Here is a 19,126-nt window from a genome sequence, read left to right on the forward strand (position 1 = left end):
ATATTCTTCTTAGCAAAGTATCTCAAGAATGGAAGAAAAAGTATCCAATGTACTCAGCCCTACTATGAAACTAATTTATAGCTTTCATAGGAAAGCTACAACCCAATTTTAGCCCAGGAATATGGGGCAAGGGGAGAGAGAGGGAAGGGGAGGGGAGAGGGTGGGTGGAGGGAGGGTGATTGGTGGGATCATACCTATGGTTCATCCTATAAGGGTACATGTGAATCTCTCTAAATCTAGAATATAAATGTCTTAATACAATACCTAAGAAAAAGACATGAAGGCTATGTTACCTAGTTGGATGAAAGTATTTCAAATTGCATATAGAAACAGTATACTGTACCCCATGATAGTATTAATGCTATGATTTAATTAAAAAAAAAAAAGGAAAAAGAAAGTAGAAATTAATAAAACTGAAATAAGAAAACATTAGAGAAATTCAATGAAACTAAAAGCTGATTGTTTAAAAAGATCCATAAAATCTATAAACTTCTAGCGAGGCTAATAAGGAAAAAAGAGAAAGAGAAAACAAAAATTATTAATATCAGAATGAAAGAAGAGTAATCACCATGAACATCAAAAATATAATTAAGGAATGCTATGGATAACTATGCCTACAATTTTGATAACAAATAACATGGACAAATTCTTTCAAGACACATACTACTGAAACTCACACAAGGAGAGCTACAGCATCTCAATAGGCCGATAGCTATTAAAATAATCAAATCAATGATTAATAGCCCTCCAAAAAAGGAAGCACCAGGCCCAGATGGTATCACTAGTAAACTCTACCAAATATTTAAGGAAGAAATGATACCATTCCCTAATCTTTGCCAGAAAATAGAAGCAGAGGCAACACTTCTTAACTTACTCCCTAAGGTCAGCATTACCCTACCCCCACATCTCAGTGCCATTTTATACCTACTTGGAGGCCATGGGATGGCTGGACTTTGAGTTCTACTAGCTTTTCTTCCCTTCCCCACAAAGCATATGGAGAAAAAGAAATGGCTAGGATATGTAGTCAGGACGGATGATGCTGGATACTAAAGACCAGCCTGGTACCACCACTGCTGTGCTGGTAGCAAAAACCAATACTTTCTTGGGGCTGCATCAGCACCAAAATTAACCTTGGCTAATTAGACAAGTCCCCAGACACATACATGCTTTTGATTTTTATCAAGAAGAATATATAGTCATCCTTCAGTACCCTGGGAGGATTGGTTGAAGGACCCTCCATTGATACCCAAATCCAAGAATGCTCAGACGGCATAGCATTTGCATGTAATCTGTGTACATCTTCCCATATACTTTAAATTATCTCTAGATTGCTAATAATACATAATGCAATGTAAATGCTATATAATTCGTTGTTACACCATATTTTAAAAATTTGTATTATTTTTCACTGTGGTATTACTATTTGTTTATTTACCTTTAAATATTTTTGAACTTTGGAGAGCCAACTGAATTGATATAGTTTTTTTTCAAATTTTAAAAGGTGATTTCCACTTTTCTATAACCAGAGATGTAACACACCTCAAAATAGGAAAAAATCAAAAAGCCAACACTCCCCCTCTGCTGGCATTGGTGGTTAGGTCTCATCTACTTTCAGTTCCTCCTGTGGAGTATTCAGACATGCTGAATTGGCTGCACGGCTTAGGGCCACAAAGATGAGCTCAGACTGGACTGGAAAAAATGTGACAATAGAAATTTGATTTAGATTTTAATTTTTCTAATAAGATCTTTGGACAGAGCCATCTTTTCGGGTGAGGATAAAGGAGGCCTGACAGAGAAGAAAGGGTTCAGAGGTTGTGACTAATTATCCCACCCTGGAGAGACGTCTTAGGCCAGCGGTTCTCAACCTGTGGGTCGCGACCCCTTTTTAACAATGAAAATACATTGTGACATTAGGAAGGCTGAGAACCACTGCTTTAGGCCATGAAGTTCAAGCGGCACCAGCCCTACTATGTAGCAGTTGCAAAAAACTAAGGAGAATGATGCAAGTAAGGGTGGCTTTCATTTTCCCCAAAAGCTGACTCACTTCTCTTGCAACTTAAAAAAATCTGATTTTCTCACTGTGTATTTATTTATAATCTCCTTATACAGTACACTTGTGGAGTGATGCTGGGAAGACACAAGCAACACACAGAAACAAGGGCCTTACCAGCGATGGACAGAAGCAGAGACAATGACCTACCTGGAACAGAGATCGCTGCTTCCACTTGCCATGCCCCTGCTGGCCCTTCCAGGCCCTGAGCTTGTCCCTGGTCACACCCAATTCAATTTTCACAGCTTCTGTGCCTTCCACAGCTCGAAAGATGAAGTCTGCTAACTGGTCTTTCCCTCAATATAGTAAAAAGGGAAAGAAAACTGAAAGTGGGTACACAGCAGACTAGTCCTCCTCCACCCAATCTTATGACGTCTCTCAGCCCAGCTCGGAGGAGGAGCCAGGCCAGCCCCTGAGTCCACAGAACACCAGGAACCACTTTTGCAAAAGTCCCTTCAACTAAAAGGAATCGGAGCTGTTTCCAGGTGAGGAGGCATTATTTATATGGGGAGGAAGTGCATTCCACTTCTGTCCCTTCCCCTGGCTGAGGTGGCTGTGGAAGGACAATGCTGGGCACTGTAAATCTTCTCTCAGGCCCCAGGTCTGGCTGGGCACCTTGGTGAGCCTGGACTGGATGGGGGTGGCCTGGTGTTGACACACAAAGCTGGAGAGAGCTGGAAGGCTTCCCGTTGCACAGTGGGAGGATTTTCTTAGCATTTCTGGAAAGCAGCCAAAGGTAAGAGAAAACCCTCCCAAGTCTTCCAACCCTAACCCTAACATAATCTTAGAGAATTGGGCAGAGAAGCCTGAGGCACAATTCTAAATTTTCTTGAATACGAGGGCACTTTACAACTGCAGCTGAATCCACCCTTACAGATTAATAAAGGGGCACAAAGAGAGAACTGTGGTAAGGGCTTAGCTAAAAATAAGGCACAGAGGGAACAACAAGGGGAAGAAGGGAAGGCAAGTGGCCCAGAGGTAGGGGCTTCATGTCGGGACCACTGCGCAAACCTGGCTGCTGAGAAGCCAGTACCATCCCCATGGCACTTGCTAGGACCAAGCTGAATCCTGTACAAATCAGCCCCACCTGACAGTGGGCAAGGACGGGCACAAACAATTGCAGGGGCTCCCCCAGCTGTTGGGTACACTGCGCCCAGTCTTGTTGGAGCAGGCTGGAGAGTGAGTGGACTGACCTGCAGCTTCTCTAAGTCAGAGACGGTGATCAGTTGCCAGGTGCTTTCCTCAAGGGACACGGAAGGATCTGGGTGTGGGAACAGGGCGGTAGGGTGGAGACGCCCAGTGGGTGACCTTGCTGCAGGGAAACAGCAGACCACTGCCCCACTGAGGTGGGTCACAGGAGGGGTAGGGGAATCTCTGTAGCCCAGTTATTGCTGTCACATGTGTCACCCCCACTTGTCATAGCTTCCCAGAGACTCCAAAGCCCTTCACTATGGTCTGCCCTGTACACAAGAGACTCACCCAATCTTGGGCAGCAGGTGCCAAGCTGATCCTCAGCTTTGTCAAACAGCTTGGAGTGTCCCCTGTGACCTCCTTTCAGACTCCAGGTCCCATTCAGATCACTAAGCCTTGGCCCCCGCCCCAGAAAACACTTTGAGGGCCCCTATCCAGAACTGGGATTCAGTATGCTATCCCAGAACATCTAATGTCCCCCCCCTCAAGCCTGTAGCACTACCCCCCCCCCAAATGTTTAGTGCTGCGCCTGGCCCTCTGTGGTTCCAGAAATTCCACTTTCAGAGCAGAGCAGGAAATCTCCTCCCAAACCTCAAGATGTCAGGCTGTTGAAAGCCAGAAAGACCCAAGCTCGGCCCGTCCTTGCTGGCAACAGCTGCTGTTATTTCTAATCCTAGAGCCCCACCTACTGGTCCTTCTTTTCTTTCTCTTTCTTTTCAAGGCAACAGAGAGGACTTTAATGAATATAGTGATTTTTTTCCTTTTCTTTCTATACCTTTTCCAAGGCAACATTCAATTTTTTTCTTCCTTCTTCCTCTTCTTCTTTTTTTTTCTACTATACCTGAAGATCAACTTAACTCTATAGCCTAGGGTTAAGAAAAGAAAAGGTAGAGGGGAGGAAGGGAGTGAGGGGAGAAACCACACATGAGGAGAAATCAGCAAAACAAACAACAACAACAAAGTCTGGCAACATGAAAAACCAGAACAGATCAACTCTCCCAAGGCATCATAATGAAGCTGCTGCAAAACATTCCAACCATAAGTAAATTGTTTAAGTGACAGAAATGGAATTCAGAATATGGATGGCAAATAAAATGAATGAAATTGAAGATAAAGTGGAAAACCAGCAAAAAGAAGTCCAAAAATTGTCTCCAGAAATTAGCAGAATAAAGACAAAGTCACCAAGAATCTATAAAAAAGTGAAGAAGGATATAACATAAAGAATTGAAAGAGGCATTAGAGAGTTTCAAACACAGCAGAGAGTTTCAGCAACAGATTAAACCATGGAGATGAAAGAAGCTCAGAATTAAGACTCCAAGTTAACCCAGTCTCTTAAAGAGGTAATAAAAAGGAAAGCAAAAGCATTTCAAACTCTTAGAGTTTGAAAGCCAGTTTGACTATACAAATCATAGTATCCCTAAAAGAGAAAAAGAGAGTCCCAAAAGCATGCAAGCTCTAGTTATAGATATTACCATTGAAAATTTCCCAAGCATTGCCAGAGACTCAAACATAAAGTTGCTATACTCCAATCAAACTCCAGGATGAATAAATTGAAATGGAATATCTCCTAGACACATTATAATTTACCTGGCCAAAGTCAAAAATGAAAGAGAAAATTCTGTAAACTGATAGGTGTAAGCAGCTTCTGAAGTATAAGGGTAAATCCATCAGGTTAACAACAGATTTCTTATTAATGTACAAGTCAGAAGAGAGTGGTTGCCTACCTTCAATCTTATCAAACAAAATAACCACCTGCCTATAATTCTGGATCCTGCAAAACTAAGTTTTGTATAAGATGGAGAAATCATATCTTTTCCTGTCTTGCAAACTTTCAGGAAATTCATCACTAGCCCTGCTTGGCCAGAAGTACTCCAAAGCAACAAAGACTGGTGTGGGTATGAAGAGAAAGTTAGGACTGCAGACTAGTACAACCTCTCTGGAAAGAAGTATGGACATTTCTCAAAGAACTAAAAGTAGACCTACCATTCAATCCTGCAATCCCATTGCTAGGTATCTACCCAAAGAACAGAAGACATTTTACCACAAGAACATTTGCACTTGAACATTTATAGCAGCCCAATTCACAGCAGCCCAATTCACAATTGCAAAGATGTGGAAACTACACAGTGTCCTTCAACGCATAAATGGATTAATAAAATGTGGTATATGTATGCCATGAAATACTACTATTCAGCCTTTAAAAAGATGGAGATTTTTTCTCTTTTATAACAACCTGATGGATTTGGAGAACATTCTCCTAAGCAAAGTATAGCAAGAATGGAAAAAAAAGCATCACATGTATTCAGCACTAAATTGGAACGAGCAGATTAACAACTACCTATTCACATGAGAAAAGAGCTCAATTAAATTCAAGCAGGAGGGAGAGAAGAAAGAGGTGGGGTAAATTCCCACCCAATGGATACATTGCACAGGTATATTGCACACTACCTGGGTGAAGGACACGACTACAATGAAGACTTTACCCTTACAAAAGCAAATTATGTAACCTAATTGTATGTACCCCCATATTTATCCGAAATTAAAAATATATATATAAATTCCTGATGTGAACATTAAAAAAAAAAAAGACACAGACCCAGCTAGAAATAATGATAGTAATTAGCTACCCCGTCTGCTATTCTGGAGTCATATAGCTGGTGATAATAAAGATTCTTAGTTTTCTCCATAGATAATATCATGTTTTTGAAATCTAGGGGTAGTTTCTGAGATATTTCCAGGTCCTGCATTCTAGTGGATTGGCTGACTCACCCACTCCACCAATCATACCAAGGGACTGATGGTTCCGCCCCAAACACAGCCAATGAGCAGGTCTAATTGCCAGGTCCTTGGCCTGCCAAACTATCCTCAAAAACTCTGTCTCCCAAATTCTTGGGAGGCAAATTTGAGAAATTCCTCTCACCTCCCCCCTCATCACTATGAGGAATTATACCCTTTCTCCACTGTAATGCTGCTGTCTCAGTGTATAGGCTTCCTCTTGGCAGTGTGCAAATGAACTGGTTGGGCAGCAAAAATTGGGGGGCTTATCTGGGATCATCCTTGTGGGCATGTGCCTGTGGTTTGATGGCCTGTCACTGGAGGGACAGACTTACAGACACACCTCAGCAGCCACTCAGCTCCCTTGGTCTGAGGGCTGTCTCTAGTATCATCTACCTGTGGGATATCGTTGACCCCTGGTGCTCTGATCTGTTTATAATTGAGAAATGGTTTCTGGAACTAGAAGGCATCCTGTGGACTGTTTGAAGCATGCACAGCACCCCTCCCCCCCTTCTCTGGATTGGCCTTTCTGGAGGCATTCTAGCTTCTTTGTGGGTCTTGGTTGGCTTTTGTTGGCTTTCCATATATTACAGAAAAAGTCTGGTCTTGGGGAGACTTCTTCCCAGTTGAAAGGAGAACAGGATGTCTGTCTTGAGGAACACTCCTGAATTTTTGACTTGACTTATTTTGGAAGGTTTGATATCCACTTTAAAACAAGTACTCCAGCCTGGCATGGTGGCTCATGCCTGTCACGCTAGTGCCCTGGGAGGCCAAGGCAGGTGGATTGCCTGAGTTCAGGAGCTCAGGACCAACCTGAGCAAGACTGAAACCCCGTCTCTACTAAAAAAATAGAAAAACAAGCCAAGTGGGTATCATGGTAGCACCATAGTCCCAGCTACTTAGGAGGCTGAGGTAAGAGGATGGCTCAAGCCAGGAGTTTGATGTTGCTGTGAGCTGTGGCACCAGGGCACTCTTGCCTGGGGCAAGAGAATGAGACTCTGTCTAAATAAGTAAATAAACAAAGAAACAAATGAAATAAGTAATTCATTAAAAAATAATGGCCAAAGATGGATCCTTTAAATTAAAGGCTTTTCAATTTAAAAAGTGGATTTCAAATTAAAAAGTGGATTCTTTCAAAACAATTGTTTTATTTGTATTTATGAAAAGGCAGAACTAAAAGAACATGTAACAATTTCATGGCTAGCCTTAAAAATTCTCTTGACTAAATTGAAGAACAACTGCATCTGATCTGAAACAAGGGTAAAAATCCTCTGAACACTACGCCCGTAGGCATAATGGGAGAGGCCAGTTTGCATCATAACCTAATAGTTAAAGTTCTGTGCTTTCATCTCAGCATGCTAATATTTCTAAATGTTGCTTTAAGGCCATAAAACTTCTGTAATATTTCTAAATTTTGCTGCAATTGACTGAACATTTATATTTTTGGTTTCTGAGATCTAGATAGGTGGCCATGGTGAGGCCTGGGGACATGTTTTCAGTGCCTTGACCTAGTACTCCATGCCTAAGCTCTGGTGCAGGCGTCCTCAAACTACAGCCCACAGGGCACATGCGACCTGCCGAGGAAGACATTTATCTGGCCTGTGGGGTGTTTTTGTCGCTGCTGCCTGTCCTGCTTAGCAGCCGACTTGTCCTGGGGCCCGCAGTCCGTCCCTCCTGGTCTAAGGGACAGTGAACTGGCCCTCTGTTTAAAAAGTTTGAGGACCCCTGCTCTGGTCTCAAAGCTAGTAAATAACCCAAAACCAGCACCACCAAGTTTCCCGAGACTTGAGGGCTCCAGAAAGAAGGAAAATCTGCTCTTGGGCAGAATTTTTACTAAAAAAAAATCTTATTTTTTAAATAGAATTATTTCTTTTGTTCTACTCAGCCCTCTCTCACAGACACTCTTATAAATGGAAATATCCTTTCTTATAGATATAAATTTTCTTTTATAAAAGGGTTTGAAGATATCCAATCAAGGGCTAGGGGTGGTGGTTCATGCCTGCAATCTCAGTGCAGGCAAAGTACAGCCTCGCTGGCTCAGCAGCTACCAGGCACAGTCTAACCCAATGTGGCCCATTCTTTCCTGTGCCAGCTTTGCCTCCTCACTATTCTGGGAGAGATTGGCCCTTCAGACATCCTGCTTTCTATCTAGAACTCTGCACCTGGTAAATGAATTGAGGATACAGATAATGTCCTTTGTAATCATCTTTGATGCCACATGTCTACATGAGACAAGGAGGCTAGCAAAGACTTAGAGATGTTACCAATTCTTTTCAACAATTTAAAATTTTAAAGTCATTAAAGAGGATGATTATAAAATGTCTGAGTCATTTACAATATATTAATACTACTTAAACATTAATTGTTAAACATAAGTTTATATACCTTGACATCTTATTTTTACATGCTATAGAAAACTAAATATATTTAGATGTGTTGATAAAAGTTAGGGACTGATAATAGTTCAAAGTTACTTTAACTTTCTAGGTTCTTTTAAGAGTTGGCATTATGATTATTTTATGTAATTAAAACTACTAGATAAAAAAGAAATAATTCTAGGCTGGGCATGGTGGCTCAGGCTTATAATCCCAGCCCTCTGGGAGGCCAAGGCCAAAGCCAAGGCAGGTGGATTACCTGAGCTATGGAGTTTGAGACCAACCTGAACGAGAGCGAGATCCCATCTCTAAAAATAGCTGGGCATTGTGGTGGCTGCCTGTAGTCCCAGCTACTGGGGAGGCTGAGGCAAGAAAATCACTTGACCCTAAGAGTCTCAGGTTGCCGTGAGCTCTACCAAGGGCAACAAAGTGAAACTCTGTCTAGAAAAAAAAAAAAAGAAGAAGAAGAAGAAGAAGAAACAATTCTATTTAAAAATAAGATTTTTTTTTGTATTGTAGTTATATTCTTTTTTTTTTTTACATATACATGTGTTTATTAGGTTTCCACTTTTTGCCTTCACGAAATTAAAAAGGCTTAAAATTTAATAACAATAACAATGTTTAAGATAAAGACTAGAAACAAAAACCTCATAAAGAACGAATGAAGATAAATACATTCAGAAAAGAAATCAGATGATTGCTGCATTGAAATATTAAGCAATAATAATAATATTCAAAGAAAGTAACATTCACCTTGTCAAAAAAGAGTATGTCTATTATCGAATGCTTTGACTCTAAGGTTCAGTATGGAGTAATCAGTTAACTTCTTCTTACTATTTTTTCCCAAAGTCTCAAAACATAGACAACTAATATTTGTAAATAAAACTAAAAGATAATTTCAAAAAACAGATCATGCCAAACCTTATAGACAATAGAAAAAGAAGAAATACTTCAAAATCATTCTACTTAATCTGGACACACCTGATTAAAATTGGAGAAAATATATTATTATAAAGGGAAATTATAAACATATGTCATTTAGGATACTGCATCCTCGTTTATAAACAAAATATGTTTATAAAAATAAGATTTGTTTTAGTAAAAAAGTTAGACAGAAAAATTAACAATTTTATTAAAAAGATAATTTTATCTAATTTATAGGTTTTTAAAAACTGTTTTAAATCCAATAAGTAAATGATGTAAAAATTAAAGACAAAGGATATATATAAAAGGTCTATATAAACCTTAACTTATGATCAAATAGTTTAAAAGTAGATGGATTTGTTTGTAAAATTTTGTTAAAATTAGCTTTACCATTAAAACACTAATCCAATGATAAAATTTGATTTTCTCTTTTTGGTATGTTAAAACTATACAGGAAGCCTTGTCAAATGTGAAATGGTGCTTACTTTACTTCAGATTATGTTTGTAAACATGTTATTAAAATATATTCCAATATTATAAAATATTGCTACATCTTGGCATCCGTTACCAGGAACCATTATGGTTATTATGGTAAATTGTTGTATGCCACAAAATAATGAACTTTCTCTCATTAATCGTGGCTATTCTAAGACTTTTGCTAGCCATAGACAATTGTTATTTCACTTTGATTCATCTCAGGGATTACATTGGTGACATCGAGCTTGTCAGACAGCATGAGCAAGAGGTAGCCAGCGCAGCTGCTAATGGGATCACTGACCCGCAGCATCAGGGCTGAATCTCAAAAGCATTATAATGAGCAAAAAGCCATACACCAAAAAGTGCATACCATATATTTACACTTATATAAAACTTTTAATACAAGTAAAACTAATCTTTAATAAAAGAAAGCAGATCAGTGGCTGTCTGGTGCTGGGGTTAAGGAGATTATCTGAAAAGCACACAGGGAACTTTCCGAGTGACAGATGGAAATATATCTTGATTGGAGTAGGATTACATTTGGTAAAATTCACCCAAATTTACACTTAAGATAAATGAATTTTATGCCTCCATAAAATTGAGCTAAAAAGAATTGTACTTACTTTTAGCCCTCTCATTACACAAATCATTAATGCATGTGTATTAACAGGTAAGGTTTCCCATTATTGCTGTATTCTCAAGCATGTATTGTTACCTATCTTTCATCCTTATTTACATCTTTTTACATGTAATGATTTTTGAGTTTATTTTCCTGTTTTCTTTTTTTTTTTTTTTTTTGGATTTTCGTGAAAGAAGCTCTTGAGGCCAGGCCCTTGGGATGCACATGAAGGGATTTGCCAGGTGGCACGGATGGGACTTCAAGCTTGTGAAGTGTGACATTTGCCTAAAAGAGCCTTATAATCTCTCTTAGCAGCATTATGCCCTGCATCTTACAGCACTTGTGTCACAGGTGCTGAGACATCACTGCGCCCTCCTGCCTCGCTAACATCACATTTTCTTCTTCCCTCTGTTATCCATGGTTGAGACCTATGGAACCAGATCTGTCGCTCTGTACAGACTTGGGAGGGATGTGCGGTGTGTCCACTTCCATAGGAGGCAGAGAAGGGCTCACACCAGTGCAGGTAGCCTTGGTTTCAGAACTTCTTAAACCTTACAACAAACATGTTTCCTATCTTTTCTCTCAGGGGTTTGTGGGTGGCCTGGTAGGGGGCACAGGGGTCAGCCACATTTGAAAAGTTGATTTCATTTTAATCATAGTTAAACAGATCTCTATAGTTTAGGATTTCTCATAGACTCTGACAGTATATATCAAAGATCTTTAACAGGGGCCTGCAGAAACAGGTGTCCCTGCCCGCCTGCCTGCCCTGGCTCTGCCTCAGCCCCTTCCCTGCCTGGAGGCCTGCCTACCTCTGCATGATTTCAGTTCATGTGGGGGCTCCCTTTTATTCCTATTTTCTGTCTGACAAATGCTAGACATTTATTTCTACATCTCCTCCTTGCATTTTTGTGTTTTAAAGTGTGGTGATTATTATAGTGAATTAATTTATTTGTGTAATCACCATCACAATCCTGTTTAAGAATGTTTTCATCTCTCAAAAAAACAATGAATAAGAACAAGTTATGGAGAAATTGAAGTGAATTCCCAGTTTCCGTAGCCCTTGGGGCGGAAAGCTTTGCCTCCTTCCCTGATGCCCCTCTTTAGGCTGATGGTGATTGGCAACACTCACCTCAATCCCCAATTGCCCACAGAGCAGGAGCCCAGGAGCCTTGTGAGCCTGAGAGGCAAGGGAGGCAGGAGCCACTGCCCTGCCCTCAGCTTCCTGCCTGGTCGACTCGCTTGCTCCAGCTCCTCCTGCTGGGCTAGCTCGATTGCTTTCACTTTTCTTTCCTCTAAAGCCTGGCCCCTTACCGTGTGTGGCAATGCACCGACTTCCTGTTTTGCTCACAGTCATCTCTCTGTAATTCTCCCAGTCTTCCCGGAGTGATCCCTGACCCAGTCCCTGTAACTTGGAAAGAGGCAGGAACACATTCAGGGTCCAGGTGAGTTGCCCTCTCTGCTGCTTTATTTCTCAGTGATCTGGGCTTTTGTAATTAATTTCCCGGCACCAGGCAGGATGTGATGGCTCATATCTGTAAATCTAGCACCCTGGGAGACCAAGACGGGAAGATCCCTGAGTTCAGGTGTTCAAGACCAGCCTGAAAAAGAATGAGACCCTACCACTACTAGAAGTAGAAAAATTAGTCAGGTGTGGTAGGACGCACGTGTAGTCCCAGCTATTCAAGGGCAGGTGGATGGCTTGAACCCAGGAGTTTGAGGTTGGTTAATGCCACTGCACTCTAGCCTGGGGCAACAAGTGACACTGTCTCAAAATAATAATAATAACAATAATAATAATCCTGGCAGCAGCTAGTGGGTGGAACTCAACTACTTAAACTCTGAGGCTCTCTCTTTGTAAAATACGGTTTTCCAATGAGGTAATGAGGGTATGTGGGACTTAAATTAGGAGACTATTGAAAGGGAGGACATTAAGGGGAAGCTGACACACTCTCAACTCTTTCTAGGCATGGGGGAACTGTTGCCTTAAGGCCACGTGTGGCTTTCTAGGCCTTTTGACTGAATCCAAATTTTATAGAACAGATCCTTTCAGTAAAAGGGGTGCTACAGAGAAAGATGGAACATTTCTTGCCTCCTTTGATTGTTTAAAAAAGAACAATCTGGAAATTATTGTAGATAGAACTGAGATTTGCCCTCTACCCTCTCCTAAATTCTGATCCTGAACTCTGCCCACAACTGGCAACTCATTCATTATCCATTCTACAAATAACTAGAGGTAGCTGGGAAGCTGGTGGAAAAGAAGAAATAATAATTTCCTCTCTACTCTGTCATGAACTTTTAAGCTATTTCCTCTAACTAAGCACCTTCATGCTTATTTCCTCAAAATAAATTGCTGGTAGTGGGAATTGAAAGGAATACATATTTTACGTAGGGCATTTGATGCTGACGACTAAATTAGCCTCCCGAATGTTTGGACCTGTTTACATTTCCACTAGCATTGTCTGGAATTGTTGCTACTATTTTTATGACGGCCAGTTTGATAGGCAAAATGTTATCAGATTGCTTTTATTTACACGTTCTGACTACTGGCCAGTTAACATGTTTTTCATTGAGCATTTGGCCTGTTCTTTTATTAATTGCCTGTTCATGTCTTTTGCACTTTTTCCTACTTGAATGTTTGTCTTTTGCTTATTCATTTACGAGATCCCTTTACATAATAAAAATCTGAACACTGTCATGTATGAGACACGGTATCTTGCATGATTGGAAACAGGACTTCACAGAACCAGACACGTTCCGTGTGCCTGCTGAATCCTTTGGCTAGTTACCTAACCTCTCTGTGCTTCACTTTCCTCTTTGAGAATCATAACAGATAAAGAAAGAGGAAGCCAGCCACTTCCTGTTCTGAATTCTGTTGGGTATTAAATCCTTCTAATTGGAGCTCTTGGGCCCCATCCTCTTTTCAGTAAATGTTCATTTTAGCATTCAATTCTACACTACCTTCGCACTATATCCTTCCACTGTGTATATTGTAGATAATGGATTTTTCTCCCGTCTCTTCTCTATCTTACAGGATTTCTTCACCATTGTAGACTCTCTGTGCATCTTTTGTTGTTGTTGTTGTTTTCTAGTACTGTTGTGGATTATTCTTTTCATGATTTTGTTTTTCTTAAAAGATTAGGGAATGAGTGCTCAATCTGCCACTGGGATTAAATCCCTGGAAATAGTTAATTAGTTTAATGTTCTGTTTAACACAAAATGAACTTGAAAAAATGGGATCCATGTTTGCTTTACTGTTTAAAAATTCTGGGTGATTAAATTTTTTGCTAGTGCTTTTCTTTTCCTGACAATTTGTCAAGGGTGTTATCTGTAAATTTTCTGCCTATTATAACCAATTGATATTTTCTCATGATCCATGAACAGTCCATTTTGCAAATGTTGCCTGAGCATGAGATAAGGTAAACATCCATTCTGAGATAGGAAATGAATACATCAAACAAGTCAGTTAAGTCGCCTTCACTACGCATGCCTTTCACATCCCTTATGCTTTTACTTAACTTTGGCTCATTTGTGTTGAAGGTTGTGAGTGAATGGTTAAAGTTTCTAAATATAATCAGGTTCCCTTCTACCCAGTTTTAGGTGGTCCCTTTCTCCTGAGCATTGCTAGTTAATGACTTAAGCTGCAGCCCACATCATCTTGTTTAACTCAGCCCAGTGTGGCCGTAGAGCACAAGCTTAAGGTTACGAGTCTGCACTGAAGAATTTGGAGTTTATTACCAACTCTACCACTCTCAAGTTGGGCAACCTGGGGCACAACTCTCTACCTCTGAGCATCCTCAACAGTATAATTGGATGCAGTCGTAGTAACTCACCACCGCACAAGGGTTTTCTGGAGGTTAACTAACTCCAGATCTGGAGGATATTAGCATTTTACATATCTGCCTTACATTCACCTGAAGCCCCTTTGGATTTTGGCAGTGTCTTGTCACATACTCCCAGCCTCTGTGTTGCTAAGAATTGTCATTGTTTCCTACCTCTGTGAGCCATCCCTTTGGACTGCAAAGGGATGCCCAGAATGCCTGTCTTTGGTCGCCTGTTAGTGCAGACAGCAGCTCCCCACTCTCCTCAGGGTCCTTATCATGCCTCTTCCCACAGGATGATCACTGTGACCAGGGCCTTGGAAGAGGCTCTTCTTCAGCACTTCATCTACAAGAAAGTGGAGATCGCCTATGCCATATGCAAGCCTTTTCCCTTCTTCGAAAGCCTCCGAGACAAATCCTTCATCACCAACAGAATGTACAATGTGAGTCCTGTTGACCCCTTCCTTGGTAGTCTAACCTCCACCAAATGTGCTTGACTATTGAGGTCTCAAACCACAAACCACCTGGGCTTCTAGAGTTTGGAAGGCCCAGCACCTGTCTGTTTATTATCACAGAAAGTAGAAATGGCTGGGAGAAAGGGGAGGGGCTACGTTACTTCCTAGGTGTCACTGGGGCTGCCGTAACAAATGGCTATCAACCAGGTAGCTTAAAGCAACAGAAATCGATTCTCTCACAGTTTTAAATGCCAGCAGTCCAAAATCCTGGTTGCTGGCAGTGTTGGTTCCTTCTAGAGGGTCTGAGAATGATCGGCTCCCTGCCTGTCTCCTGGCTTCTTGTGACTGCTGGCAAATCTGGTGCTGCTCGGCTTCTGGACACACCACTCTAACCTGTTCCAGATAATAATACAGAGACGATCAGATAGTAGTATATTCGACTCCACTTCCCTGTCTGAAAGTTTCTTCCTTCCCTCTAATGTACCTAAAAGTAATATCCACAAACAGACTTATTTTAAAGTAGGTTAAAGAGATTATTGTGAACCACCATTGTCTTGGTGCCTGTAGCTCAGTGTTTAGGGCGCCGGCCACATATACTGGGCCTGGCGGTTCGAACCCAGCCTGCTAAACAACAATGACAACTACACAAAAAAACAGCCAGGTTTTGTGGTGGGCGTCTGAAATCCCAGCTACCTGGGAGGCTGAGGCAAGAGAATTGCTTATGCCCAAGATTTTGAGGTTGCTGTGAGCTGTGACGTCATAGTACTCTACAGAGGGTGACATAGTGAAACTGTCTCAAAAAACATATATAAATAAATAAAAATAAAATAAAGAAGGATAAATTATTTATTCCTTAGTCATCCAAACACATTGGAAATTTCAAACCTAAACATGTGAAACTGTGACCTCTCTGCCTTAGAGAATTTTATACATTTTATTATATTCAATTTCTTCTTAAAGAATTAAAGTAGCTTTCTTACAACTTAGAAAACCACAAATGTATAATAACTCTCCATTCAGTGTGTAATCATTTATAATAATCTTTCACTCCATTTTTTACAGGAATCTCTGGAAGCCTGTAGTAATTTGGTCCCTGTATCCAGAGTGGTTCACAATATTCTCACCAAACTGGAGAAGACTTTCAGCGTGTCTCTGCTGATGACACTGTTCAGCCAGATAAACCTGCACGAATACCCCAATCTAGAGATGATTTTACAAAGCTTCAAAGATGGTAAATACTTGTTGCATTTGAGAAGTTGCTATGACAAAAGTCTGGCTCTTTCCCCAGTCCTGTGACTTATGCATGCCTGTCTCCTGCTTTCCTCTCTGGGAAGGCGTGGGCCAGACTTCCTCACAGGTGCCTTTGCTAACTGATGCCAGCTCTCTATGGTAAGTTTCTGGAGGACACAAACGTTTCTGTCTGTGCATTCTACAAATCTGGAGAAAATCCTACGATTTAGCAAACTGGACGATATCTAGGGAAGGCGTAAGTGACAGAAATGCAAAGTTATAGAGACAAGATCTGGTAGAAGGACAAGGAGGACCCTAGAGGAAGAGAAATGAATAATCAGAAGTATCTTTTTTCAGTGCATTGTCCCAAACACGGTAGAACCTCCAGAGTTGACCAGCACCCTGCATTGACCACCTCCTTAAATCGACCTAATTTTCGTAGACCAGACATGCACCACATGTACATATCAGTCCAGTAGGCCTAGTGCCTTATGTTGACTGCCTCCACATGTTGACCAGCATATTACAATCCCTTGGGTGGTCAATTTACAGAGGTTCTACTATACTTCATTTGATTATTTCATCTCATCTTTAAAATAGCACTGCGAGTATTATTATCCCCACTTGACTGACGAAGAAATTAAAGCTCAGCAGTAAATTGTCCAGTTACTTATCTGTTAAGAGGCAGAGGCAAGAGTCCAGCTTGGGTCTCTCCACACCCAAGTTCAAGATTTTAACTACTAGTCTGCACCAGGACAGCTGGGAGGCAGGTTGTAAAGCTGGAGGAGGGAAGAAAGAAAGCTGATGAGGGAGGGAGTCATGGATATAGACATGTGGATATAGTCGTGGGTACAGAAAGAGAGGATCTGAGGAAGAATGGAGCAGGAAGTCCACACAGAAAGAAGTGGTTGAATAAATAAAGGAGTAGAAAAAGGAGCATTGGCTTGGCGCCTGTAGCTCAAGCAGCTAAGCCATGAGCCACATACACCAGAGCTGGCGGGTTGGAATCCAGCCCAGGCCTGCCAAACAAGAATGACAACTACAACCAAAAAATAGCCAGGTGTTGTGGTGGGCACCTGTAGTGCCAGATACTTGGGAGGCTGAGGCAAGAGAATCACTTAAGCCCAGGAGTTGGAGATTGCCGTGAGCTGTGCTGATGCCACAGCACTCTACCTAGGGCTACAGCTTGAGGCTCTGTCTCAAAAAAAAGAAAAGAAAAAGGAGCATTGACAGAGCTGGGATGAAAGAGGCCAAGGTAAGAGGCAGGCAGATGGGTTGGAGAAAAAACACTTTGACCAAAGCATACATTCACTTATCTGAGAACAGCAAGGGAAAAACCACCAGTTCCTACTGGATTGTGACATTTTCATTAGTAGAATCGTCGTTGATGACAGCTCTTCACCTGATCTCTGACACTTCACCATCAAGAAGCTCTTCCCCAAACGGAGGGATGATTTCTTGAGCAGAGGGGAAAGTCCACCCCTAGACAGGGGCAGCTGCACTGTCCTGACAGCGTCAGAGCAGTGGCAGGAGAGGCACACACTCAAAATACATCAGAGAGCGCGGGCCCCCATGCTCGTGGGCCCCTGGCTGAGCTTCAGCATCTTCCTGGATCTGTAACTGTGTTTTTTTCTGGATCCCTTTCCAAAATCTGACTTTCCCAATTAACTTTCCCTTTTCTGTTTACTGAGTTAACTTTACTTCTAAAATAAATGATGGGAAAGAATTGTAAAAGAAACCTAGTACTAGCCACCCAGGGGGCAGCATGTAGAAAGCCCAGGACCTGGAGTATTGCAGGTGGAGAGAAAGTTCAGTATGGCCAGATCATAGACTGAGACACAGGGCACTGGGTCTGCAAAAATGAGCAGAAACCGGAATATAAAGGTCATGACACACCCTCCTAATACATTTTTATTTTCATATCTATCCCACAGAGGTATGATATGCTTATTTATTTAAATGGAGCCCTCTATTAAAATTGTAGCACATGCATAATTGACTAAATTCTATCCTTGGGCACAAACTCAAATTGACTTTATATGTGAAACCACTTTAATCTTAGATCAGGGGTTAGATGCAGTTATTGTAGTACTGAATGCCCAAATCAAATAAATCAGATTTTAAAAGGGGGCCACAAATGGATGACAATGACAGTGAATTGGTTCTGTGCCCCTGGGGAAGAATAAGTAACTCAATGTCCCCGTCCTATTGAAGGCATGTATTAAGAAATTCCCACCCCCCAAATAATTATGGGTCTCCAAGGTGCTGATGTGTGTTCTTTCACAAACCCTAGTTGGCGCTATCTATGGGAAATCCAGCAGAGCCACACCAATCCTGCTTGAAGTCCCAACTGGCTCAGCACAAGGATGCTCCCTCCAGATGCTGCCACCACCTCCACCCAGCCATCCACCCCATTTGCCCAGAGGCAGGGAGCCTAAAGCATCCTTGCAGCAAAGGGAAGCACCCAGCTCTTCTGACCCTGCTATGCCTCTCCCTGGACTAATCCAGGAAGGAAGCCATGCTGTAGGTGAGAGACAGCCCCGTCCAACACCTGTCCAGCCCCCACCTGGGGCATCTGCACCATGTTGCCTACAACCGCAGGGTCTCATCTTTTATTTGTTGTGCCCTTCCCTTGCACCGACCCATACACAGCCCTTTTCAAGAAGGGTTATGAGCACTTCCAGGGGCCTAGGCAAGGCCTAGAGCCCAGAATACCTGCTTCCTACTGCTGGGACATCTTAGCCCTCTGCTTTTGGGCCTGGGGGGGTCCATCCACTCCAGGCATTTTTTTAAATTATCATTAAATCATAGTTGTGTACATTAAAGTAATCATGGGGTACTATGTGCTGGTTTAATACACAATTTGAAATATTTTCATCAAACTGGTTAACACAGCCTTCCCGGCACTTTCTTAGTTATTGTGTTAAGACATTTATCACTCCGGGCATTTTTATCATCCACCGTCCTCCCTGACACCCCATCCCTGTAATTTGTGATGATTTTTTTTCTTCCTCTCTTCAGTGACTGAAGTCAACTTAACATCCAAAATGAATGAGGAAGAAGACCCACAAGAGACTCCCAGCCCTGCCCCTACCACTGTGCACGGTAACCTTGATTGGGGCTGACTTAACTCAGCTCAAGGTGGAGTGAAGGGTGAACATGCACCTGCCAACCAAGAGGCTGTGGCAGGAACCCCTAAAAAAGAACTGGGC

General features: G+C 41.7%; 2 protein-coding genes across 2 annotated transcripts in view; one reads left to right on the forward strand and one right to left on the reverse strand.

The window, feature by feature from the left end:
- Window positions 1-2,341, reverse strand: part of LOC100962440 (nuclear body protein SP140) — a 103,754-nt gene extending 101,413 nt beyond the window's left edge. Inside the window, exon 1 of the mRNA XM_023510366.1 lies at window positions 2,201-2,341. Within this exon, the coding sequence (XP_023366134.1) occupies window positions 2,201-2,232 (32 nt within the window). The 5' untranslated portion in view covers window positions 2,233-2,341. The remainder of the gene's footprint in view (window positions 1-2,200) is intronic.
- Window positions 2,342-11,769: 9,428 nt separating this feature from the next.
- LOC111723577 (sp110 nuclear body protein-like) overlaps window positions 11,770-19,126 on the forward strand; it is a 19,947-nt gene continuing 12,590 nt past the window's right edge. Inside the window, exons 1-5 of the mRNA XM_023510289.1 lie at window positions 11,770-11,853; window positions 14,525-14,672; window positions 15,747-15,915; window positions 18,208-18,441; window positions 18,936-19,019. Of these exons, the coding sequence (XP_023366057.1) occupies window positions 14,526-14,672; window positions 15,747-15,915; window positions 18,208-18,441; window positions 18,936-19,019 (634 nt within the window). The 5' untranslated portion in view covers window positions 11,770-11,853; window position 14,525. The remainder of the gene's footprint in view (window positions 11,854-14,524; window positions 14,673-15,746; window positions 15,916-18,207; window positions 18,442-18,935; window positions 19,020-19,126) is intronic.

The sequence above is a fragment of the Otolemur garnettii genome, unplaced genomic scaffold (genome assembly GCF_000181295.1).
Source record: "Otolemur garnettii isolate 467f Iridium unplaced genomic scaffold, OtoGar3 scaffold00013, whole genome shotgun sequence".
Classification (NCBI taxonomy): Eukaryota; Metazoa; Chordata; class Mammalia; order Primates; family Galagidae; genus Otolemur; species Otolemur garnettii.